Genomic DNA, 27,385 nt, shown 5'->3' with positions numbered 1-27,385 from the left:
CGGCCAATCAGCGCGGCTATTGATAAAAACGCGTCGCCATGGTGACGGCGAGAGCGTTGCCTTCAGGCGCTGCGAGTTCACGGTAACCACATTCACTCACTCGCTACACTCACTCGCTACAATCACTAGCTACTCACTAACTAGTTACTCACTAGTTACTCACTAGCTACACTCACTAGTTACTCACTAACTACAATCACTAGCTACTCAGAGACCTGCACCATCACCTGTAGTGACACAGAGACCTGCACCATCACCTGTAGTGACACTGAGACCTGCACCATCACCTGTAGTGACACAGAGACCTGCACCATCACCTGTAGTGACACAGAGACCTGCACCATCACCTGTAGTGACACAGCGACCTGCACCATCACCTGTAGTGACACAGAGACCTGCACCATCACCTGTAGTGACACAGAGACCTGCACCATCACCTGTAGTGACACAGAGACCTGCACCATCACCTGTAGTGACACAGAGACCTGCACCATCACCTGTAGTGACACAGAGACCTGCACCATCTCCTGTAGTGACACAGAGACCTGCACCATCTCCTGTATGTGTGACACAGAGACCTGCACCATCACCTGTAGTGACACAGAGACCTGCACCATCACCTGTAGTGACACAGAGACCTGCACCATCACCTGTAGTGACACAGAGACCTGCACCATCACCTGTGTGTGTGACACAGAGACCTGCACCATCACCTGTAGTGACACAGAGACCTGCACCATCACCTGTAGTGACACAGAGACCTGCACCATCACCTGTAGTGACACAGAGACCTGCACCATCACCTGTAGTGACACAGAGACCTGCACCATCACCTGTAGTGACACAGAGACCTGCACCATCACCTGTAGTGACACAGAGACCTGCACCATCACCTGTAGTGACACAGAGACCTGCACCATCTCCTGTGTGTGTGATACAGAGACCTGCACCATCACCTGTAGTGACACAGAGACCTGCACCATCACCTGTAGTGACACAGAGACCTGCACCATCTCCTGTATGTGTGACACAGACCATCACCTGTATGTGTGACACAGAGACCTGCACCATCACCTGTAGTGACACAGAGACCTGCACCATCACCTGTAGTGACACAGAGACCTGCACCATCACCTGTAGTGACACAGAGACCTGCACCATCACCTGTAGTGACACAGAGACCTGCACCATCACCTGTAGTGACACAGAGACCTGCACCATCACCTGTAGTGACACAGAGACCTGCACCATCACCTGTAGTGACACAGAGACCTGCACCATCACCTGTAGTGACACAGAGACCTGCACCATCTCCTGTGTGTGTGATACAGAGACCTGCACCATCACCTGTAGTGACACAGAGACCTGCACCATCACCTGTAGTGACACAGAGACCTGCACCATCTCCTGTAGTGACACAGAGACCTGCACCATCACCTGTAGTGACACAGAGACCTGCACCATCACCTGTAGTGACACAGAGACCTGCACCATCACCTGTAGTGACACAGAGACCTGCACCATCACCTGTAGTGACACAGAGACCTGCACCATCACCTGTATGTGTGACACAGAGACTTGCACTATCACCTGTAGTGACACAGAGACCTGCACCATCACCTGTAGTGACACAGAGACCTGCACCATCACCTGTGTGTGTGACACAGAGACCTGCACCATCACCTGTATGTGTGACACAGAGACCTGCACCATCACCTGTATGTGTGACACAGAGACTTGCACCATCACCTGTAGTGACACAGAGACCTGCACCATCTCCTGTAGTGACACAGAGACCTGCACCAGAATCTGTAGTGACACAGAGACTTGCACCATCACCTGTATGTGTGACACAGAGACCTGCACCATCACCTGTAGTGACACAGAGACCTGCACCATCTCCTGTAGTGACACAGAGACCTGCACCATCACCTGTAGTGACACAGAGACCTGCACCATCACCTGTAGTGACACAGAGACCTGCACCATCACCTGTAGTGACACAGAGACCTGCACCATCACCTGTAGTGACACAGAGACCTGCACCATCACCTGTGTGTGTGACACAGAGACCTGCACCATCACCTGTATGTGTGACACAGAGACTTGCACCATCACCTGTAGTGACACAGAGACCTGCACCATCACCTGTATGTGTGACACAGAGACTTGCACTATCACCTGTAGTGACACAGAGACCTGCACCATCACCTGTAGTGACACAGAGACCTGCACCATCACCTGTAGTGACACAGAGACCTGCACCAGAATCTGTAGTGACACAGAGACCTGTACCATCTCCTGTATGTGTGACACAGAGACCTGCACCAGAATCTGTAGTGACACAGAGACCTGTACCATCACCTGTGTGTGTGACACAGAGACCTGCACCATCACCTGTAGTGACACAGAGACCTGCACCATCTCCTGTATGTGTGACACAGAGACCTGCACCATCATCTATCTGTAACCATGAAGAAGTTGCCACCAAGTCTGAGCAAGGACTCCAGAGGGAAACAATCGTGAGTCGTCGCCTCCTCCTTTGCAGCCAGTCCGTGGGTGCACACCAGAGGTCGCAACCGGGTACCCGATACCCGTACCCTACCCGATACCCGGCTACCCGTATCCGGCCGGGTACGGGTACCCGTTTGCGACCCTGGTGCGGCCGGGTACGGGTAGGCCGTGAGTCACTGGTGAGTAACCGTTTGTCACTCATTTCGGGTAGGGTATGGGTAGGGAACGGGTACCCGTACCCGGCCTTGGTGCGGCCAGGTACGGGTACGGGTAAGGAATCAAAATCCGTTTGCGACCTCTGGTGCACACAGCGCATGTCTGCACGTGTTTGTGTCTGTGCAAGTGTGTTTTTGTTGTTGTACGGCATGTGTGTGTATGTCCTATGACCCAATTGCAGTACTGCACCTGGAATGCACCCAATGTCATCAGATCTCAGAAGCCAAGCAGAGTTGAGCCTGGAGAGTGCTTGGGTGGGTGAATAATACCACATCGTGAAAACAACGGGTGTTTACAGGCTGCTGCGCAGGCTAAATTGTCGGCAGCTCTGTGCTAACCACTGTGCCACTACTCCACCCTTAATCAGTACACAGCTAAACATTCCCCCAGCACAATTTTAAAAGAACTTGCTGAAGCTAGATCACTCAAAGGCACTCCTGCGAAAATCCATTCTTTAACCATAGCTGCCAGTCATCTCAGTCAACCCGTAAAATCTGGGCCTCCTCTGTGACCTGTCGGCGAGACGTCCACACTTCACACGATAGCCTCATAGCGTACGTAGCCTGGCACAAGCGCTGCAGTGGCATCGCCATCGTGTCTACTATGCGCTATGTGTGTGTGCACTCTGTCTGTGTGTGTGTGCGCAGTGGCTCTACGTTCGTCGGGATGAGCCAGCGCAGGGGAGTGATACTGGGAGCACAGGGCGCCTCTTCGCTGGCCGTCGTCCCCCGGGTGGGCACGCGCAGCGCCACGACGCGCAGCATCCTCACGTCGTCGAGCCGGCGCAGCTTGGGAGCAGGACCCGCGGAGGGCAGAGCAGGGGGAGCCGCGCTGGGAGGACTGCGGCCCTCCATGCTGGTCAGAGCCACAATCAACGGCGGAACACAGGAGACGTTCGGTCACGGCGATCGCACTTCGCCACCAAGAACTCTGGAGCTGAGATCGCCGGTCATGTAGATGGCAAGACCTAGCACGTAGGCTGTTTGCGAGCAATATTATCCATAAGAGGTTTTTTTGGGTTAGATCACATAAATATAAACGTGTCGTTAACCCGCCACCACCAATTCTGGCAAATCGCCTGATGAAGCTGGCTGTAATCACCAGCAAAACATCGCACTCAAATTGTAAATGTTGTGGGTTTACTCTCCAACACACCAGTGTACTGAAGTAGTAACTCTCATTGGCACGTTTTATTTACGTGACAAACCTTACTAATTGGCTGGGTCTAAGAGGACGTCCGGTAGGTACGGGATGGATTGTTGCCATGCAGAATTGCGACAGATGGATTGACCATGGTTGATAATGATGTGAGAGATATGGTCCAAACAGATGGTTTCCGCACACTAGGTTTGCTGAACCTTTCCATAGGCTTTTTATTACTGTAATACACGTGTTAACCCAGGAAAGCCTGGCTTAGTCCCATGACTTTTTCAGCAAGGCCCTAACAAGTTTTTTCACATTACGGGGAGATTATTGTTATCGGTTTGATCTTCCAAGAAGCTCATGGTCCACCCTAAGCCGCATCCGCACAAACCATGGCAGATATGGATACCTGATGCACAAATTGAAAATGCAAAACTCTCCAGTCGTGTGCGACTGGTCATCTAGAACGGACCGTAGTATAACATATAGCCATGCAAGGCCCGATCCATGAATATGAAGGAGACATTACAGCAATACACTCCACTGCTCCTAACGCGGTTATCTGGCTTGATCACCTGAATAAAAAGTTGTAGTTGTTCCTCTGCATCTACATCAGCCATACGAAAGAAGAATAAGATTGCCGTGTATAATTCCCAATTGAGTAATTTTGCCGGTCATATTTCGACTTTGGAAGATGATGCTCGCACACAATGGCCTACCCTTTTTGAATAACAGCACAGGATCTGTAACATCCACTGTGAAACAAACGGCGCGTATTTTTTTATGACCAATACACCCACTGTAATGACCAGCCTGCTGGATGCAAACAATGTACCTCTGCAACAAGCGCACCTCCGATTAGCACGGTTGGCTACGTGTCGTGCAAAATAAGTTTAACGTACATACGTGCCAGTGACAAACGCCCTACCACAGGACCACGTGACCACCCCCATACCAATGCTTTGTGTGTGAACCCCGCAGGTGCTGGATGAGAACGGGTGCGACGTGACCCCGCGACCTCTCTTCACCCCAGAGCAGGGCAAGGCGAGCCGTGGAGCCGGCGTAGGGGACGCAGCGGGGGGCCCCTCTGGCGGGGGGGGGGGCTCCGCCACGGACATGCTCTCCTCCTACTCCTTCTACCAGACCGCCGTGCACACCGCCAGCATGGCCGGCCAGTTCACCAGGTGACGCGTCGGGGAAACTGCAGCACGCGCGGAGGCAGCTGTGCGGCAAGGCAGAGGCACACCAGGCCACACAGAGCCACGGAGCCTCTTTTGCTCAATTGAGCCATGAGCTGGCACTCGTCTCCATCCGCAGTGATGGAACTGACACGTTCCCATGGAGGGGGGGCCCGTTCTCTCCTTATTAGGACTCATCAGTGCAGTATAGCCATCATTGCCTACTGCTGCCACTGGTGCCTGAGGCACGTATGTTGCCCTGCTGCGTAAATTACGGATGCCACAGTCTCGGTTCTTTTGATATTTTTGCCATCACAAGGCTGAATGCATGTCACCTTCACATGCAAAGCATGCTGGGGTTCCTGCTATGTTTTCGCTCCAGGACACCTTGTGTTTAATCGCTTGTTTCCAGTCTCCATGCATCTTTGTGTTTGTTTTCGCAGCACACACGTAGCTGTATACCAGGACGCGCGCGAAGAACATGAAGCCTGCACAACGCGTGTGCTTTTTTTTTTGTCTGCGCTCCTTGTGCACAGATCCACTTTTGGCAGCAGCCTCTCGGTCTCTGCCCACTCCAGTCTGGATTCCCTGACAGATGAGATCGCAGAGCCAAGCGTCCAGAATGACTACAGCAGCTTAGCAGGTAGCCAAGCGCACACGGGCACTTATCTCAGAGGCACGTCGTGACTCGACCCGCGACCAAAGTTCACGCCACACCTCGGCGATTAAAAAATATCGGGGTCGGGATTCGTTTTAAGAATCAATTATTGCGTCCCATTTGTTTTATGTCTTATTTTTCCATATAGTTTATTTTAGTTACAGTCTAATTTTTATTAAATTTTTATACATAATCAACTCACACACACAATTAGGTGTATAATTGCTCAAAATATCGTAAATTGTGCTCGACAATCGATTGTTATTGATGCATCGATGTGTCGTTAAACGTGTCATGTTTTACCTGAACAGGATAAACCAATGAGAACATGACCCCGTGGTGGCACACGCAAACATTCGTAACACTTTTTTTTACGCGCACGTACTGTCTTCTACGACGCATACACATTTACTTGAATACGCTTCTCTGTTTGGCTCATTTCTGCTCGAATGTCAATCTGAATTCTCGTCTCAGAGGTGCAGAATCGGGAAGAAGAGGACCCAGAGGTGCTGGGAGAGGCAGAGCTGAACCGCACCGTCACCCTGTGGCTGTCTGAAACCCCGACGATGGAGATCATGGACATGACCTCAGTGTCTGTGTCCACACAAGACAGCCAGGCAGAGGCTATCAGGTGATTAACTAACAAAACTAAACTTTATATTTTACGTGGTAAGGCCCACTCAGCTGTGTAGCTCTTTTTCAGAAGCGACCTGGCCACAAATGATAGCTCAACGAAGTCAGAATCAGAATAGATGTCCAAAAATACGAGATGAGTGCAAAGCCTAGGAAATTATCACGTGGAAATTTATAGCAGCCAAATACTCTAAGCGCATGTTTCGAAATGTGGAAGGAAAAACCAGAGAACCCGGAGAAAAATCCACGCGACCACGGGGAGAACGTGCAAACTCGACCTCCTGCATACCAGGCGAGGTAGTTAACATCTCGTCATCAGAACTCAAATCGACCAGTTGTCAAACGAGCATTGGGCAATGCACTTAGCTTGTTATGAAGGCCTGAAGCCAGAAATGCCACCCTCCCATAAATCAAGAGTCATTGTTGAATTTCTACAAGACACGAGAGCAATTTATAAACTTTGGAAGAATGATAGGCCGACTCATTTATATTCCTGGAGTAAATAGGCAATCTCACGCTCAGCCTGGTGTTCACAGATCACCACCCTCGCAGATGTAGACGATGCCTATCCAGGTGGACCTGGCTAGGAGCGACGGGTCGTGGCACCTGGAGGAACATTTGAAACGGCCCCATTGATGGCTCATCAACGACTACTGCATAACAACGTCTTGGTGCGCCGTGTTGTGTGTGTGGAATGTCAGGCAGCGTAACCAGACGTACAAGCAGCTGTGCTCAAGCCGCGCGGGGAACGAGCGCTACATGGAGCGCGGCGCGCAGACACTCAACCTGCAGCGGAAGAGCAAAGAAGTGCAGTGTGACAGGATCGTGACCGCCGATGCAGGTGTCAACTGGGTGCCACATGGTGGCTAGGAGATGTTAACTACCTCGCCTGGTATGCAGGAGGGTGTGGGTTCGATCCCGAACCTGACGCCTGCTGTGTATTTGGAGTTTGCGTGTCTCTCTCTCTCATCATCATAGTGATGTCATCAGGATAGAGGGCATAACGATGACTTTACATACTCATGTAAGATATCCCATAAAACGCATCCTTGGTACGTGATTTAATAATTCGTCATACAAACAAGAATGTTTTAAACATCTGTAAAAAAGCTGAATTAATCCATTTCTATAAAATTTGGTAATTATTGTTGAACAGCAATATCATTTAAAATTAACATTCACCTTTCGTTGTAGCACAAAGTCAGGTCACAGGCTTTTTGATCACCCCCTCGCGACTACCGTATAATAAATGACACACCCGTACGCTTTTGCCCACTTCAGGTATTTTTGCCAGCACGTGGGACATGCATGACACGTTAAGCGAATTGGAGGCCTCCAAAACAGCAACCGGTAAAGCAGAGAGCCCAGGCCAGCCCAGCTCGTCAACAAGTCTCGCAGCAAGCCAGCGCTTCGCACCAGGCACCGAGATCACTGCAAGCTCCATGGGCACAGGTGAGTAGCTGCATTCATGTATATAATGCTCTTTGAATGTATATATTCTATGTATGTTGAGCTTCTTTCGCACTGTACGTAGCCAACCGTGCTAATCGGAGGTGCGAAGGAAGCACGACAAACTAAACACGAAACATATTAGGGACGTGCTGGCAGCTTCTTCAAGCACATGCAAACTGAAGAAGCTCCCAGCACGTGGAGCGAAACGTCAGACGTCGCACCAAACAACACACGGTACAACCCCCAATCGGATCAGGCGGCTCCTAAAGTGGTATTTGTGCGACCGCCCACCATGTGAGCTGCGTGTGTGTGTGCGATATTGTGGCGATTAGCGATATGGTGGCGGTTAGCGCGCTGCGCTAGGAACCCAGCGACCCAAGTTTGATTCCCGCTCACGGCCAACACCAGTGACGATTTCTGAACTGGGCCTGGGCCTCCCCAAGGTCGACTCGGCCTCAATTGAGTACCTGGTGCGGCGCGTAAACATTGCCACGAGCGAGAGAAAGTCTGCTGGGGGTGATGCTGGCCACCAACCCGCTCGTGTGCCTTGCCGGCCTTCATAGGCGCTCGCTAACAGCAACTTTCCCCAACAGCCCGATAAACGCTACACGGGGGGGGGCGGGGGATCTTTCACTTTTTGTTTGTAGACAGCAAGCGCAGCCTCTCCTCCAGCACTGCCCAGGGCACCGAGAGTGCCCCGGGCTTGGTGCCGCTCCTGGCCGAGCCGAGCGGTGCTCCTCCGTCGGACGCTGTCCTGGGCTCCCCGTCTTTCCAACGGGACCTGGCCACCATGGAGCGCGTGCTCGTCGCAAACCTCTATCAGCCCCAGATGGCTGCCTATCGCCAGCTGCCTGTGCTGCCAGGTGGGTGCTGGAGAGACAGGATCGGTATCGCAATGTTTAGTCTTTGCTGGAGGAATCCGATTGAGCTGCAAAGCCCTTTTTTTCACAGATGTACTAGTCGGGGCAGGTCAGAACATTTCAACAACAGACAATATAAAAAAAAAACACGATAGGAGTGCAAAGTGTAGGAAAGGTAAACAAATTAACTAAAAAATTCATCTTACCAGGTAAGACCCACTGAGCTATTAGCTTCTATTTCAGAAGCGGCCTGGCCATGAGGGCCAGTCAGAGCAACCGGACGTAACTTCGTCGTCGTCTTCTCTCACCAACGACGGGTTCACGCTCATCTCTCACCGCCCGGATGCACAGCCTGCATTCTTAGCTACAAATGCGGCATTCTATTTTGTGTTGCATTTTCTTTTTTTCTTGTTATTGGCTCAAGTCACACGATCCCCGATTGCGGATATTATGATGTTGCTTTCATATTGCTGCTGCTGCAATGAGTCGGTTGAGCTATCATTTGTGGCCAGATTGCTTCTGAAAAACAAGTTAATGCCTCAGTAGGCTTTGCCTGGTAGGATGGGGATGGTTTCGTGTTGTATTTGTATGTTTTTGGGTGATTTGTTTACCTTTATACTTTGCACTACCATCGTGTTTTTGTACTGTTTGTTGTTGTAACGTTCTTATCCGCCCCTACTGGACATCCGTGAAAAAAAATCTTCATATCTCATCGGTTTCCTCCGGTATAAATATTATAATTCTGATTCTGGTTTGTTATGTGCTGTGCAGATCCTGATGGGGTTCCGGAAGACGAAGAGGGAGCTCCAGAGGAAGCGAAGGCAATTGAGGGGCAAGAGAGGAGGCCCCGGGGAAACGTGGGGATGGAGGTCGGCCCGAAGACGCTGCACGGAAGCAGCGCGCAGATTCCCGCGGTGGTGCATGGGGGGGGCCCCTTCCTGCAGCGACTCTGGGCCTTCTCATGCGGCTTGACCAAGGGCCGAAACGTCAGCTGCCTGGCCTGGAACCGGCTCAACCCGGTGAGGTTCACACATTGGGGTGCGCACGCACGAACAACCCGATGCACTGTGGTGGTAACTGTTGTCCTTCCCACGCGCCTCCGATTAGCACGGTTGGCTACGTATGGCGCGAAATAAGTTGAACATACATACATACAACCGCACTATCGGAAGGGGAGGAATGCCCTTGCGAATAGACTGGAGAATGAATGGCAACGCCTCATGGCAGAGGATCAATTTGACAAACTGGAAGCCAAATTGGCACATTTGCCAAATAGATGTCACCATATTCTCCGGATTATCAGACGCTCTCGAAAGTAAGTCGCACCCCAAACCTCGAGCCGATGTCAAGCTCTACAATCTGGTCACACGTACATACACAAGTCGCCGCTGGTCGGATCATTGGGGGGGGGGGGGGGGGGTGGGTACTGATGCCCCACGTCAGTGACGTGAACACTAAACCATTGCCCCCGAAAACTGTGATCATCTTAACGAATGAAAAATAAAGAATGTGAATGAAGGCCATTTTAACTCTGGCTTCTAAACAATCAGAAGCTACACGACCAGTCGGGCTAATTAAAGATGGCTTACTCGTACGCGGCTGTGTGCTCTTTTGCATGGTGTGTGCTCTTTTGCATGGTGTGTGCTCTTTTGCATAGTGTGTGCTCTTTTGCATGGTGTGTGGTCTTTTGCATGGTGTGTGCTGTTTTGCATGGTGTGTGCTCTTTTGCATGGTGTGTGGTCTTTTGCATGGTGTGTGCTGTCTTGCGTGGTGTGTGCTGTTTTGCATGGTGTGTGCTCTTTTGCATGGTGTGTGCTCTTTTGCATGGTGTGTGCTCTTTTGCATAGTGTGTGCTCTTTTGCATGGTGTGTGGTCTTTTGCATGGTGTGTGCTGTTTTGCATGGTGTGTGCTCTTTTGCATGGTGTGTGGTCTTTTGCATGGTGTGTGCTGTCTTGCGTGGTGTGTGCTGTTTTGCATGGTGTGTGGTCTTTTGCATGGTGTGTGCTGTTTTGCATGGTGTGTGCTCTTTTGCATGGTGTGTGCTGTTTTGCATGGTGTGTGCTCTTTTGCATGGTGTGTGCTCTTTTGCATGGTGCGTGCTCTTTTGCATGGTGCGTGCTCTTTTGCATGGTGTGTGCTCTTTTGCATGGTGCGTGCTCTTTTGCATGGTGCGTGCTCTTTTGCATGGTGCGTGCTCTTTTGCATGGTGTGTGCTCTTTTGCATGGTGCGTGTACACATTTAGGACCTGCTGGCCGTGGGCTATGGGGAGTTTGGGATCCGAGACCAGAAGGAGGGACTGGCCTGTGGCTGGTCACTCAAGAATCCCACGGTGAGGCTTCCGACCCCTTCACGTACTTTGAAACCAGCCTTCACGGTTTATTACGAAGTGTTGTAAGTAATTGGGGTTTTAAAACGATGGACAAGCGTCTGTTTCAGAGCCTGAGAGTGTCTTTGTAAATGTCTATGTTGAACTTCTTTTGCACCGTACGTAGCCAACCGTGCTAATCGAAGGTGCGGGGGAAGGACAACAAACTAAACACAAAAAAGTGCTTCTAAAGAAACGAGTTTTCAAAAGTGTAATGTAATAACTCTACATTTCAGTCCATTATCCTTTGCACATTCTGGATCAATATTTTCTGGTCGAATTTATTTTAGCAGACAAACTCTTAAATTGGAATTATTTACCGGAATATATTGAATAACTTAGTAAACAAGGCAATCAAGTTGGCCTCAAGATCAATATGAGTGAAACAAAAGTCGCGCGAAACAATTCTACTCAACGAAGTTCAGTTTTTCAAAAGCACTCCGACCTAATCTCGTTCACCTAACTTAATTACTTTGACCACAATCCACCTTCAATATTGGCCCTAGGTATACCCCCTCTGTAATGTTTTACAGCGGCATATGACTATAGCAGTCAGCATTACTTTATTGACCGAGACTGCTTCACTCCCAATGACTCGTCTCATGTTTGCACACACTGAACGTGCCCCGTCGCTTCTCCCCGTGCCAGTGGCCGGACAGAGTGTTTCACATGGAGTCGGGAGTGACCTGCATCGATTTCTCCGCGGCAAACGCAAACCTGCTGGCAGTGGGGACGCTGGATGGAACAGTCGCCGTTCACAACACCCGGGGAGGGGCTGAGGACGTTCCCTCTCTCACCAGCAGGTCAGAGCTTCACGTCATTCGTCTCGTCCAGGAAAGCTTCACTGAGTCTCAAGCCACTCATTAAAGAGGGGGGGGTCCTGCATTGGGATGTTTGGCTAATTCCGTGTTGTTAAGGCATTGCTCTGCATGCGGGAGTGAGACGGAGTGAGCCAGAGAAAAAACTCGAGCGTACGAGGGGATTGCACTCTTAAGTGGCACGCAGATCGTTTCAAGAACCCAATTTGCTGCACTGCTGTCTTTTGGCCACCTTGCAGTCGGGCAGATTTGGGCATTTAACAAATCTGCGACCCACCAACACTTGCTTCCAAACCACAGAGATGTGCCACAATGCCCGGTTGCTTAGCGTGGCCTTAAAGTGCACAGAGCTTGGCACCAGTGGCGGATGGCGGTCGTTGTTGTTTGATGCTTAATGCCTCAGCATAATTTCAGTTATTCTTTCCTAAAAACTGTAACAGTGGAATAGGACTGTGGATGTCATTATTGTTGTTTTGAATTCTGCACGTAAGAAGCAATTGTTTTTCATTCATACATACGCAGTGGTGGAGTGGTGGGGCAGTGGTTGACGCACTGAATTTTTAACCCGGCGACCCGACTCGCATTCGCTGCCACGGCTAACTAGTCCTCCGCCTTTACCAGCCCTTACTGACCATTGTGGTGAAGTACGGTCAAACACACCCCCAGAACTGTACGTATGTGTGATGAACTTTTTTCGCACCATACGTAGCCAACCGCGCTAATCGGACACGCCATGGGGAGGTTAACATATCTCCACCGTGGCAATACTGAGGGAGCAAGACACAAACTATGAACAAAAGAAACGTTGCTTGATTCCAAGAGGCTGAACTTACGTGTGCGTTTGGATGCCGTCTCTCAGCGAGTCGGGCAAACACATGGGTGCAGTGTGGCAGGTGCAGTGGGTGAGGTTCGAGCAGGGAGGAGGTGGGGAGGACCGTGGGGAGACCCTCACATCCATCTCAGCTGACGGTCGTGTCACCCGCTGGGCCGTCCGCAAAGGCCTTGACTGCCAGGGTGAGACGCACACACACACACACACAGCAGTATCGTGTGGCGTGTGTGCGCGTGGAATTATCGCTATTAGTTGAGCTGCGGTCTTTTCAGTTGTGTTGTAATGCGCAGTTAAACCTAATGTCCAACACACGCGTCAGATCTGATGAGGCTGAAGCGGACTGGGGAAGGCCGGACTCGACGAACTGCGGGCGTTGAGGGGCAGAGGGAACGTAAGAATGAGGCGCTCATTTGGAGACTGGCTTGTGGAACCTGCGTCGACTTCCATCCTCAGGTACGCATGCCTAATTGAATCCAGTTCGATAACTAAACTATTAAACTATTATTATTTTTTACCACGTAAGGCCCACTGAATGTGGAAATTTATTACTCTAAACGCGTGATGTTGATTCTAAATGTGGAGGGAAAAACCAGCGGACCCGGAGAAAAATCCACGTGACCATGGGGAGAAATACACGCAAACTCCAAACATACAGGCATCAGGGTTGGGATCCAACCCGCGACCTCTTGTATACGAGGCGAGGTAGTTAACATCCAGTGGTCATCATCACCACTGAGGCCACCACGCCTCACCATCACTCTCTTCCTCATGCCAGTTGTGCAACCGGATATTTCGTTGAAGAACCCTATTGTTGACGAATCCAAGCAAAGCAACCGAGTGGCTTGCACATTGCAGCGTCTGTGTGTGCGCTTGTACACGTGCTCACCTGCGCACGTTCATCTCTGCGTGTGCTCGCGCTCATATGCGCACGTGCAGGACAGCAACATGTACCTGGCCGGCACGGAGGAGGGCTTCATCCACAGGTGCTCGTGCTCCTACAGCGAGCAGCACCTGCACAGCTACTCCGCTCACCAGGTGAGGCATACGTCCCCACAATCCCACACGCAGAGGGCTGCGCACGGCCGTCATTTGCCGTGTCTGCTGCGGTCTATTAAGTTCCATTGCTCTTCTCTCGTTGCACATTTCAACTTTTTTTTTTATCCGCGCGAAATATTCATTGGCGTACGATGTAAAGCGCTTCAAGATATTTTCTCTATTGCGCACGATAAACAAAATATCTTAATTTTAGTTTCGTGAAAAAGTTATTGTCAGTGAAATCATGGTGCAAATTTTGCTATCTGACATCATATTTTACTGTGGGACATCACAATGGTTATTGTCCTCTGTGATCATCTAACCCAAACAATGTATGTTTGGGTTAGCTTATGTTATCCCAAGCTTTTTTTTTACGTTACTTTTGAGATTTTTCCGCATTCACTTTTTTTACATTGAAAACGCGGATCCGAAGTCGACCTACGCGACAGACGCCGTTAAATTTCCACATCTTCCCCGTGAAGTCACGACCGTTTCCGAGGGTCGGCCCCGCTGGGAGTGGGTGGAGCCCGCCGTTGGCAAAGTGGGCCATACGGCGCATAAAATAACGAGCCGAAAATTACTCGGGCAGAGCTTTCAGATTTTCGTGGGAATTTGCGATTTACAAGTGTACGTTCAGGTCTCAACTACCCTGTATTATCACACAGTTGTTGTCTCAACAGGTTTTTTTCCCCGGGTGTAATAAAGTAAACCTGTCAACCTAAAAATAACCATTTGCCATATTAGACGCGGCTTAAAAACGTCCATTGATGGAGACAAACATGTACGTATGTATGTATGTATGTTGAACTTCGTTCGCACCGTACGTAGCCAACCGTGCTAACCGGAGGTGCGGTTGGCTAAATCGCCGTGCGACGTCCGTGTGCGCAGGGCCCAGTCTACCGCGTGCTGTGGTCTCCCTTCGAGCCGGAAGTCTTCCTGAGCTGCTCCTCCGATTGGAGTGTGCGGCTGTGGAGGGTGGACCTGACGTCCCCCGTGCTCACCCTGCAGTGTGGCAGTCAGGCCGTGCTGGACGTCGCCTGGTCCCCCCATAGCCCCACACTCCTGGCTGCGCTCACCGCAGAGGCTCTGCATGTGTGGGACCTGTCCAGCAGCACGTACGTCGGGCTGCGTGCACGCCGCAGTGGCCGAGATGTTAACTACCTCGCCTGGTGTACGGGTCGTGGTGCGATCCCGAGGCCTGTGTATTTGGAGTTTGAAAGTCTCTTTCCGCGTGGTTGCGTGGATTTTTCTCCACGTCCTCCGGTTTTTCCCTCCACATTTAGAAAACATGCATTTAGAGTATTTGGCTGCTGTGAATTTCCACATGATAAGCCACTTCCTTGAGATATGAATTGTGGTGAGGTATGAATTGTGGTGAAACATAGCTACATAGCTCAGTGGGACTTAAACCTGGTAAAATACCAAAAGGTTAGGTTGAGTTTTACTGGTAGGAACGAAGTGGACCAGACCACCAATAGATTATATCGTCCGACCGTTTGTCCGTCCGTCCGTCCGCGTCCGTTTGTCCGTCCGTCCGTCCGTCCGCGTCCGTTTGTCCGTCCGTCCGTCCGCGTCCGTTTGTCCGTCCGTCCGTCCGACAAGATGGCCGCCCGCTCCCCCTGCGCGTGTGTGTGTGTGTGCGTGTGTGTGCGTGTGTGTTTGCGTGCGTGCGTGTGTGTGCGTGTGTATGCGCGTGTGTGTGCGTGTCTGTGTGTGCGTGCATGTGTGTATATGTGTGACTGTGTGCGTGTGTGTGCGTGCGTGTGTGCGTGTCCGGCCCACTCGAGCGGCGTGATGAATGGGCGCTATTGGGCTTCGGATCGTTATTCACGGCGAACTGGAAGCGTAGCAACACAACTTCATTACGTGTGCGTGTGCGTGCGTGCATGTATGTGTGTGTGCGTGCGGTGTGTGTGCGTGTGTATGTGCGTGTGTACGTTTATGCTCGTGTGTGCGCGTGTGCGTGTGTGTGCGGTCGATATCCCTGTACCGGTATTAGTATTATTCCTACCAGCCCACCCCGCAGGGTCCTGTTTATATCTAAAAAAAAAAATGTATATTTCCTAATAAAATGACCATTGGGGCAGTGGTCATGTTCTGTTTACAATGCTGATCCAGTGGTGTAAATTCCACATTGCAATGGTTGGGGTGAGTCTATCCAAAGGACACCACCACTGCTGACTTCCACACAAAGTGCTGCTCATTGTATCGATCCCAGAGGGATCACGTGCAGAGTTAACCACCAACATTAACATTGGAATTATCGACCTTCCCATTGCGTGCCGCTCGCTCTACCGCTGACCTACCTGGCCGGATATTTAATTGCACTTAAATGTAAAGGAATATTGTAAATGTGGCTGAGCCTGTTTGTGCTATAAGTACATTTCCCTATACAACAGGTAATATATCGCAATATTAACCTGTTTGAATGTTTGGACATATAAACGTTAAGCACTGGCAGCCAATCTGACTGGACATCTGTGAAAAAAGAGCTTTATAGCCCATTGGATTCCTCCGGTATAAATAAAGATGCTGATTCAATCAAGTTTGGGGTGAGGCAAAGCGAGCGGAGTAAAGGGGTCTGACATTTTTTACGTCACAATCACGTGATGATTTAAACAATCGTCCTTTATCATGTGACTCCACGTGGCCCTAATGCTTAGTTCGATGCGCTGGTGTGGACACGTCTCACGTGATGCAAGACACGAGAGCAGAACACAAAAATACATTGTGAAGCCGCTCTTGGGCTGAATCTGCATTGGAAGTCCAAGTGTTGGCGAGAGTGCATGACTACAGTTTGCAACAGGCGTGCCGCGGCATTTCGGGATTATAAGAGAACCTGACCGTTCGAAAGCTGGGACGGGCGAACTGTCCATGCTGTTCAGTGGCCGATCGACCCTCGCCTCTCCATTGGCCGCTGCTGCACAGTACGGCAGCAGACAGCCGTCAGTGTCCATCCCCCGGCCTTCTCAACTCCCGAAGATTGAGCAAGCTCGACAAAGTGCGAGGGCCGTGGAATGAACAAAAAATGTTGAGCGAGCGCTGCAATTGCAACAGCAATGCCGTTGCGATTGTGGAAGCACGCCGGCTCTGTTGCCGCTGGGTGTGCGCGTGCAGGCTGGACCCCGTGCTGGTGAGCCCAGGTCGGCGTGGGGTGCACACGACGCGCGTGGCGTTCTCCCGCGCGCCCGGCCACTGCCTGCTGGTTGGGGACAGCGACGGGCATGTGACGCTCTATCAGCTCAAGGGGCTTCTGCAAACCAAGGTGCGCTCGCCACGGCCGGGTGAAGTTTCATCGTGTCCTGGGCCTGTTTTAATTCTGAGGGCCCCTCTCCTGTATATGTTCACTCCCTTCCCTGGACTATATTGACCCAACCCTTGCCCGATGCCAAACACTCCATTATTGTTTGGATGCGATATACGTATTGGAAAGTTAAATCAAAGTAAAAAAAACACCTAAATATTTTAATTTCAGAAAATAATGATGCTATCGCTTTCATGATCACATTAGCTATCACAGCTGTGGCCAATACACCACTCGGATCAATTCTGGTGGATCTTAACGCACATGCACGATCCACCAGCGAGGTGTAACCCGAAAAGTACGGTTGCAGGGCATCGCGTCGATTAGGCTCACAGAACAGCATCTGATGACTTTAGCCAATTTCAGCAGCAGGCCATGATGCCAAGGAGTGTGATAGGCAGCAGCGGAGAGGTCGGTCGTTGCTGTGCCAGTTTTCTGTTGACGCTAGAAACTAACTGCTATGAGGGTGGTAGCAGCTATGGCCGGTTCGGGATTCTGGCTCGTTCGGGAGGCAGTTAGGGGTCGATAATTGGGGGAAAGTCTAGAAAGCAAAGGCACGATCCATCAGCTTGGAGGTAGGCTACAAGAGGGATAGCCATGACCAACAATTACCCCGATGGATTTAACCCTGTACGGTAATATACTCTACATACATAGGCATACCAAGTACTCGCGCCATATATTGCTAGAAGTTATGCTGTTTTAATGTATGGATTCTTGGGGACTTTTTTTTGGCCATCAGCCATCACGAAAATTTCCGTCTGCTTATGATAGCGTACGTACCGATGTATCCTGAGATCCACCCATGAATCGCGATCCACGTATTGGCCACCACTGACTTGTGTTACAGAATTGTCAACTGGTATAAAGCAGGAGATGTTTTGTGGACCACTCAAAACCCAGGGCCCTGAACTGCAGCCCCTGCTGCCCCTGGTGATTGTATATGTACAATCTTTTTCACTTCATTCATAAAATTCAAGATTTAAAAAACGGGCAGTGCCACCTGTTCCAGAGTTCGGGGCTTCCCGACTCCAGGGCGGTGCGGCGCGACTCTGAGAGATGTTGACGGATGCTGAGAAACGCACTGCGTCGCCCTCTATCCTGACCGTACATGTCTCAGCATCTTAAGGCGTGAAAATATTTTTTAGCCAAGGGGGGTAGGACACCAGTTGGGATGGTTTGACATATAAAGGACGTAGATTTATTTGTCCCACTCGGGTCAAAATATACATGTCTCAACAGCTGCAAACAACTTTCAATTTGTAATTAATACCTTTTCAAAGGAGAAGTTTTTAATCAGTAAAGACATGTCCATAATACAGGTTAACTCTCCAATGAGTGACACTTTTTCATAATACATTAATTTTCTATGTATTATACAGTTTTTCAGTTCAAAAAATGTTTTTTGGTGTGACATCAAACGTGCAGTGTGAAAATGTGTGGCCGTGTGTGTCTATGTGGTTTCACTTCACGTGGCCTCAACGTGCACATAGCCTGGTACAAGCACCGTGGTGACGTCACCGCCACTTAGTGGCGAATGGCGGTTGTTGTTGTTGTGTTCTTTGTTTTTACGCATGTCTCTGGTTCTGTGTCTGTGGATGTCCTTGTCTGTGAGTGCAGAAGGTGGCACTGTCGGATGTCATCAGTACCATATTGACCTCCCAGAACGAGCAAACAGCAGCGATGGGGGAAACGTCTTGAACCAACGGGACTGCATCGTACCTCATGGCGTTATGCCCTGTTCCACTTTGGCTGGGGCCTAGACTTTGACTAAACATTGACAGAAATTATTTACAATGCATAGTCTTCTGAAAAAAATATGAACGTGTTGTGTTTGAATCCTAGAGTCAGAGTCTATGCCACACGTGCCATGTCAAGTTACCTATTTACAACTTTTACTCAGCCTACTTTGTCAAATCCCGTCCATGTTGACTTTACTGGACTTCACCCAAGCTCGACTACCAAAGTCTACATCCCACCTGACGCAGCAGATCCATGAGAAACACCCTCAGGACGTAACTGGAAGCCATAACTGGCCCTGTGCGCGTGTTGGACAATGTTCCTTTATTTCGTCTGGTTGTGAAAGCGTGCCCATGTCCCAGTCGCCAACAGTGGGGGGGCAATGGCCAAGAGGTGCCAAGTTCCCACCATCGTCTCAACAACAAGAAGTGCATCTCACCCGTCGGGTTTGACGCTGCCAGCTGAGAGTAGCAACTGGAGATCGAGTTTCATCATCTCACTCGGGACAAAACCAAACATGCGCTTATCCTCATCTCTGCATGCATCATTTCTTGAATGCATCATTTCTTGAATGCATCATTGCTGCCGCGTTAAATAGAATGGGCTAATGGAGGTTAAGGGGAGGCAGAGTGTGGAACGAGTCGTAAGGGGAATGACGGGAAAAGTGGCACGCTTGGGTTTCCTGTTCACTGTTTTTCTGAAATAAAGTGGTTGAAATTTTTAAAATGGCTTGGAAAATTGACTAAACAGGTAAGAAATGCATTGGTGGATGTTTGAGTATAGTGCGACAATGGCTTTTGCTACACTGCCACCTGCTGCCCACAAGGTAGCCCAACAGCCCATAGCACGCCTATGTGTGGTGGTGGTCGTCTACCCAAGATCCAGGCTGAGCCTGCTTCACTTGCGAGATGGGGCACATTCCGATCTAAATACCCAACTCTATAGACCACAATCCACTGTGGTACACCATCACACGAAAACCCTATCAAACCATACCCACACCATAATGCACACCACCTCACACCATTGTACAACACCACACCAACATAACACGACAACACAATGCCATACTACCACAACGGGGAGTTTCACAACATTTGTGAGCTCCGCCAACACTTATTTCAGATTATGAGAACAATACGTCTCGTTAAAATTCAACATTTTATTTTACCAACCTGTCCACATAACACAACTAGAACCTTTCGATTTAAAGCTTTCGTGACTGCAGGGATTCATCTTCTTGGTTCTTTCGGTAAAGTCACGTAGAATGGAAATAATAAAAATAAAACAAAATAATTCTCACGACGTTTCGGCCACAACGCAAGCAGCCGTCCTCAGGTGTAGAACAGGTCTGTCGAGAAGACAGAGTCTGAATGACACGCCCCAGGCTTGGAGCGACTATTTAAGCTGGCATGGAGGGGCGAAGAGCGTCTTGACAAAATAATAATTTTGTCAAGACGCTCTTCGCCCCTCCATCCCAGAAGAAAAAACAACTATAACCGCTTACGATCTGCGACCGAGGACCTGTCTTCACGTCAACGTCCGCTCATTTACAATGCTACCAATGAGTAATCTTCATGCAGTCATCGACCCTGGGAGCCTGCAGGTTGAGAAAGTGCCGTCGAAGCAACTCCAGGGACGCCAGATCTCGACCGCGCGCCTGTCGCTCCCTCTGCAGCTCTTCGCGCGTCCGCCCCAGTTCGGCCTGCAACTCCGCCAGCGCCGACTTGTAGCGTAGCTCCATCTTCCCGTGCAGCTCGGCCTCCTTCAGCAAAAACTCCTGCGACGCTTTTTGCAGCTCCGATTTCATTTCCTGTTTCCGCGCCCTCAGCTGCTCCTGCTGCAGCCGCGCCGCGTGAAGGTCCCTGCGGCACTGCGACGCCTGGCTCTGCGCTGCACTCACAACCTTCACAAACAACCAGCGCTGCACTCACAAGCTTCACAAACAACCAGCGCTGCACTCACAACCTTCACAAACAACCTGCGCTGCACTCACAACCTTCACACACAACCAGCGCTGCACTCACAACCTTCACAAGCAACATGCGCTGCAATCACAACCTTCACAAACAAACAACCTTGCGTTACAGTTGTGAGCAGATTAACGCAAAAATTCCATAAGCATCAACGTTTGCAAACCAACCTATGTTGATGCTTTGAGATACTCACCTTTACGAAGTATGTTTTATATTCCGATTCGCACGGTTGGCTACGTACGGCGCGAAAGACGTTCAACATACTTATATATTATATTATTTTCCCATGTTTAATCTTACTTCAGTATACAGAGACTCTTCTACTTACAAACCAGTTATGTTCCAGAGGTCTGTTCGTAAGTCGATTTGTTCGTAAGTCCAACTTTACTCCTGTCGATTCCCAACATGTTGCACGGCGTGTACACTAAACACGGGGAATGGGTTTACACGTTGTATCATCTCCTGTAGATGTAGATGCCACTTGGAGGTTGAACTTACGAATCTCGGTCCGAACAGGCAACTGGACATACGGACAGGTTTGTTCGTATCTCTGAAAGTTCGTAAGTCGAATGTTTATAAGTAGAGGAGTCCCTGTATACCACAATGTTAATTACGTGTGGGAAATAGTGCTCAGCAAAGCACCACTGAGTCTCAAGACTTTTTCTGGAGCGTGTCGCTTTGCAATCTTTTTGCCAATACCACAAGACAGCACCCAGAGAAAACCCACAAATACAAAAGTGTCACACACTCAACACCACCGTATTCTGACCGCTGAAGGTCTTAAAATTCAAGTACTAACCAGGTTCAACTCTGCTTAGCCTCTGAGATCTGATGAGATCAGGTACATTTAGTGTGATTTGGTAATAGGCAGAATTTCAATACTTTTTACGGAAAGGAAATGCATGCAAAGCCCTTTGTCAATCCGCTGGATAGATGAGGCCCTGTTCACGCCATGGGGTCCGTGGGGGTTATTTGACCATACTTCGCCAGACTGGTCAACGAGAGTTTCTGAAGGCGAGGAGCGTGGACGTGGGATCCAGCACGTAGCCCCGCCATGAGTCCTTGGCACAGTCCAGACTCAAGCCGCTTAGCTTCTTAGATGTGACAAAATCGGGCGCATTATGGGCAATCCAGTCATAAATCATACTTAGACCATTCAGTACTATCAAGACACATCAGGCGAGGAGAGAGCAATGATTAGATGATGGCGCTTTCTCTCACCTCCTGCAGGGCTCCAAGTGACTTCTGCAGCTTGTGCACTTCACACTCGAGCTGCCGGCAGTGCATCGCCCGCCTGTCCGCCTCCTGCCGGGCGGCCAACCCCGTCCTCACGCTCTCGCTCAGATCCTTCTCCAGGCGCTCGCAGCGAGCCCTCAGCTCACCCCTGTCCGCTTCCGACACGGTCAATACAGACTTCAGCCTGCGAAGCTGCGCGTCTTTCTCTTCGGCGTTGCGTCTGAAGACGGCCACATCTTCCTTGCTCCACAAGCACCTCGGCTCCGTCGTCAGCTCCTCCACATCCACGTCGCCCGCGCCGTCCGCGCGCCGCTCCGACTCGCGAGGGGACCCCGCGAGGTCGTCTCGCGCGGCGTATTTCTCGGGGTACTCGCGAACCATGCTGCTGGCGATGTGCTTCAGCCGGGCTTCACGCGCAGCCTCCGCCTGTTCTCTGAACACGGCGCCGTAAATGTCCTTCAGGCGCCGGGCTCGACTCTGGCGAGCCTGTTCCCCCGCCGCCAACGAAGGTGATGGCTCGTCGCTGCCGAGAAGGTCGTCTGAAGTGCAGGCATACCTGGCGGGGAACAAGTCCTCTACCCAGTGGTTCAGGCGGCGTCTCCCGGTGTGAGGATTCATGGTCACCGCACGTGATTTGAAGAGCGGTTGGGAAAGACGAATGGGACCTTTTATCTATCGGCTCTTTCAGCTAAACTTGACAGTGGTCACACCATCCCTTAAAAGGCAAAAACACAACATTTCATGCTGTTTAAAAAAATTATCTCAGCACGTTTCATATTAAAACTTGCAGCAACACCAGACGTCTGGCAAGCAACACACTCTGGACTGGGTTTCGTCTCATTCGGGGCACATCGGCAGGGAGAGGCTTTACTTAAAGACGGTGGTCACCGCATCGTACGGCGCTTTCAGATGCGCTTCTGCGGCCGTCTGGAACGCTCTTCCTTCCGACATTAGGAAGCCACCGGTGCTATGCAACTTTTAATTCATCTTGATTGACAAACTCATTTCTTCAAACTACTTTTTGTGTTTTGTTTGTTGTCCTTCCCCCGCACCTCCGATTATCGCGGATGGCTACGTACGGTGCAAAAGAAGTTCAACATACATACAGTCGATCATCGATAATTATAATCCGACGGCTTCGGGGGAGGTGGAGGCGCTGGATTTTCAAAACCGCCGGATAATCAAGAATCATCATTATTTAAAATTGCTTATTTTTGCACATTATTGCATGATGTTATGTTTGTAGGTGTTGTCATATGTCTGTTTAGTGCATTACATTTGTTTACTATATGAGGTTGGCATAAATAAATCTCCTACTTTAAAGGTTAGCGTATTTACTGTACTGTACTGACCACTCCAATCTCGAAAGCCGCGTGGGTTGACGCATGCAAGTGCAGTATTTTCATTAAGTTGTATGTAGTGTATAAGGTGCCGTATATAACACATTTGACACTGAAATCAAGCGTAGCTACCTCGTTTTTTATCATGCTAACGGCGCCGATCTCCTGACCTGGTTGCAGCCCTTTGGAGCGGTTTCGCCGGATCGGCTCGGGACCGCCGGATAACGCTGGAAGCAGCAGCCCGGATAATCGATTATGAACGGCACTTACACAACACTGCAGGACAGTGCATTGCGCTTGTACCGTACGTCTTTTGGCGTTGTTGTCTGCTCTGACACCGGCGGCGAGACGAGGCCCTCAAGCAGGCTTCTGGCTCTGGTGGAGACCAATCACTTTAAAAGACAACGCGTAATTATACAGTCCCTCCAGAAAAACGCGGAGTTTTTTGGTGATTGTTGCAGGCAAAAATCGTTGATTATGCGGCACGTTTTCTTAAAAAATGCGATGGAATATGCGGGATATTTATGCAATTTTATGCGATTAAATTGCGGGAACTTGCAAAAATTGCGGGAACTTGCAAAAACTGCGGGAACTTGCAAAAACTGCGGTTTGATGAAAAAGAGAAAAAAAAGTGATTCACTAGGCTACTACTTTAATGTAAAGAGTCATTTCTTATTACTTCCTATGATAAGCAAGCATACTACATCACAGAAAGTGCTGGGAATATTTAAGTTCTCATCTTGTTTTATTTCAGACCTTAACAAACAGATGGCTCAAACTTACAAAACATTGAGTCGAACAAGTTCTGTAGCTTTACAAAATGAATATGCTACAACTTCTGTAAAAATGAATAAATAAAATATTGTTCATAATCAACGATTTTTGGGTTTAGATCGCGTTATTTATAAATGTGTCGTAACCCTCCACCACCCGACACGGCCAATCAGTAAAAAAAGTGTCACGTTGACGTTTTTTTTTTTACTGATTGGCCGTGTCGGGTGGTGGAGGGTTACGACACATTTATAAATAACGCGATCTAAACCCAAAAATCGTTGATTATGAACAATATTGGTCGCGAAAGCCTACGTGTTAAATAAAATATTAAAAAATAAAATGTGTGCTTCCTGTTTTACAGAGGTAGCTATACAAAACAGACATCTTCTGTTAAAATAAGTGTTTTCAGTGCACAGTAACGTAAGCAATACAGTAACAGTACAGTCTTACAGTAATGTAAATTTACATACTACTAACAAAAAAGTGCAATCTTACAACTGCTTTGCGCGGTATTTTGCGCTTATGTTTGTTGGCAAATGAGAAAGATTTGCGGGCTTCATCATGGTTTCATTGGCATCGCGGGGTTTGCAGCTTTTCAATGATGTCGCGTAATGAGTGACGTCACTTCATAACGTTCCCATGGCAACAGGGGAAATGGCTGCACTTGTGTGAAGTAAACGCAACATTTTTCAACTTTCTGCTAAGATATATGTGACTTTTTGCAACGAAAATGCGGGGATTATGAAATCATGCAAGCCCGTATATTTTGCGCGCGGAAATCGGCAATTTATGCGGCGAAAGTGCGGCGTATTTGAAAAAACGCGCCCCCCGCATAAATATGCGGACTTTGGCTGATTTTGCGTGGAATCATGCGATCGCATAATCGCGTTTTTCTGGAGGGACTGATTATATATTAATAAGAGCAAGTTTTTGTTTTCATGTTCACCACAAGTAGCACATGTGGCGAGTGCGAACTTGATTCTTTGCAGATCTCTCGCCTACTTCAGCAGTTTTTTATGAACACATTCCTGCGGAGGGAGCTGGTAGGAACGTTGGGTTGCTCCGTCAATGGGCAGGGTCAACGGCGGCGTGGTGTATTCCGCAAATATGCCCGACTGTGAGGGCGGGCACAAGCCGGCGTGAGTAGGTTAAACGTTGAGTTTTATAAGGGCACCACGGGGTGACCAGCCCCTCCCCACCCACTGTGAACATAACATCACTTTCCATTCATTCACTCACCCACCACACTCACCACTCACCCCACCACACTCACCACTCACTCCACCACACTCACCACTCACCCCACCGCACTCACCACTCACCCCACCACACTGACCACTCACTCCACCACACTCACCACTCACCCCACCACACTCACCACTCACTCCACCACTCACTCCATCACACTCTCCACCACACTCTCCACTCACTCCACCACACTCACCACTCACCCCACCACACTCTCCACTCACCCACCACACTCTCCACTCACCCCACCACACTCACCACTCACCCCACCACACTCTCCACTCACCCCACCACGGTCACCACTCACTCCACCACACTCACCACTCACTCCGCCACACTCACCACTCACCCCACCACACTCTCCACTCACCCCACCACACTCACCACTCACCCTACCACACTCTCCACTCACTCCACCACGGTCACCACTCACTCCACCACACTCTCCACTCACCCCACCACGGTCACCACTCACCCCACCACACTCACCACTCACCCCACCACACTCACCACTCACCCCACCACACACTCACCACTCACCCCACCAAACACTCACCACTCCTCTCTGCTCACCTCCACAGCGCGACTCTGCAGACCGAGTGAAGTGGGGTCAGCAGAACTTCACTCTCGACCAGACTGGGTTCACTTTGCCTGTGCTGGACTTCCTATGCCCGGACTGGACTTCCTATGCCCGGACTGGATTCACTGTTTTAAGTTGGCGGACTGAACTCACTTTCACTCTGCCCGGACTGGATTCTCCCTTTGACCAGACTGGACTCACTATGCCCGGACTGGGTTCGCTGTGCCCGGACTGGATTCACTTGCCCGGACTGGATTCTCTCTTTGACCAGACTGGACTCACTATGTCCGGACTGGATTCACTGTTGCCCGGACTGGATTCCCTGTTGCCCGGACTGGATTCGCTGTTGCCCGGACTGGATTCTCCCTTTGACCAGACTGGACTCACTATGCCCGGACTGGATTCCCTGTGCCCGGACTGGATTCCCTGTTGCCCGGACTGGACTCACTGTGCCCGGACCGTGTGGTTTTGCCGGGCAACGCGCTGACGCTTGCGTCGTCACGTAACCCATAGCAATCGCTGCATCGATTCCTCGACTCTAAAGTCAGCGCGATTTCCCCGTCGATTCCTGCTGTGATGAGAATCGACCAATCGCCGGAGAGATTCTACGCGCGTGGAGATTTGGCGATTCGACCGTCGCGATTTCATTAGGCGACTCCGACTCCCCTTGTTCAGATTGTGGCACCGTTTGGGGCCGTCCATAAATGACATCACGCACCTGGGGGGGGGGGGGGTGGTCAGACATTTGTGACGAGGGGGGGGGGTTTAGAAATGTGACGTCACATCAAAATGCGCAACTTTAAATAAATATAGACAACACGTTCTACTTAATTAAATATACTTTTTAATAAATGTTTTCTCCTACAACATCAGAGTGCAGCGCCACATTAAATACGCACTACAATGACAATAGTTTAAAGCGATTTGAAGCATGTGTTTTATATATAAAAAAAATTTGGGGGGGCAGAGCTTTGTGACGTCATATTTTAGGGGGGGGGTCTGACTTTTTGTGACGCCGTGTGACTAGGGGGGGGGGGGGGTAAAAAATCGTCCAAAATCGCGTGACGTCATTTATGGACGGCCCCTTAGCCCAAAAATTAGTCTCGTATATAATTTCATTATTGCATTGATTGGTTTAACACGTAGGTTTTCGCGACCAATATCCACATTAAAGTCCTGTCTAAAGGGCTTAACTTTGCTGTTACTCCACGTGCAATCCCTGTCGATGAGATAATTGCTGAAGTGGAATCAGCAGTTAGACGTCTCCCACATAATCAAGCTGAGATGACTAGGCATGAGTAAATTGGCAAAAACAAATATTAGTTTCAGTTAGCCAAAAGCCTTAAGAGAACTGAGAGCAAACAAAGATATCCAAATTCTTGCTGCTGATAAGGGCCGATCAACTGTTGTGATGCCTCGTGAGGTTTACGATAGCAAAATCAAAGATTTACTCTAAGGTACATATCTCAACATTAAACGAG

General features: G+C 49.8%; 2 protein-coding genes across 6 annotated transcripts; one reads left to right on the top strand and one right to left on the bottom strand.

Moving 5' to 3' along the window:
- DNAI4 (dynein axonemal intermediate chain 4) lies at positions 1-20,177 on the top strand. The gene is made up of 18 exons (XM_078616525.1): positions 1-82; positions 2,445-2,522; positions 3,378-3,588; positions 4,855-5,057; positions 5,588-5,694; positions 6,184-6,340; positions 7,044-7,183; positions 7,624-7,794; positions 8,442-8,657; positions 9,426-9,673; positions 10,899-10,985; positions 11,670-11,824; positions 12,699-12,853; positions 12,991-13,124; positions 13,608-13,706; positions 14,595-14,821; positions 16,824-16,971; positions 18,631-20,177. The coding sequence occupies exons 1-18, from the start codon at positions 39-41 to the stop codon at positions 18,709-18,711; spliced, it is 2,661 nt and encodes an 886-aa protein (XP_078472651.1). The 5' UTR covers positions 1-38; the 3' UTR covers positions 18,712-20,177.
- LOC144734377 (uncharacterized) lies at positions 19,898-26,368 on the bottom strand. 5 transcript variants are annotated; one of them, XM_078616528.1, is made up of 4 exons: positions 25,898-26,368; positions 23,473-23,694; positions 21,948-22,677; positions 19,898-20,656 (listed from the first exon to the last, which is right to left on the bottom strand). In XM_078616528.1, the coding sequence occupies exons 3-4, from the start codon at positions 22,578-22,580 to the stop codon at positions 20,309-20,311; spliced, it is 981 nt and encodes a 326-aa protein (XP_078472654.1). In that variant the 5' UTR covers positions 22,581-22,677; positions 23,473-23,694; positions 25,898-26,368; the 3' UTR covers positions 19,898-20,308. The 5 variants fall into 5 exon arrangements, with proteins under 5 accessions (XP_078472654.1, XP_078472653.1, XP_078472655.1 ...); XM_078616527.1 differs by having other exon boundaries at positions 23,606-23,694; XM_078616529.1 differs by having other exon boundaries at positions 23,606-23,677.
- Positions 26,369-27,385: the final 1,017 nt, after the last annotated feature.

This window comes from Lampetra planeri, chromosome 51 (assembly GCF_965212315.1).
Source record: "Lampetra planeri chromosome 51, kcLamPlan1.2.h2, whole genome shotgun sequence".
Classification (NCBI taxonomy): Eukaryota; Metazoa; Chordata; class Hyperoartia; order Petromyzontiformes; family Petromyzontidae; genus Lampetra; species Lampetra planeri.
This window is presented reverse-complemented; position numbering and strand designations above follow the sequence as displayed.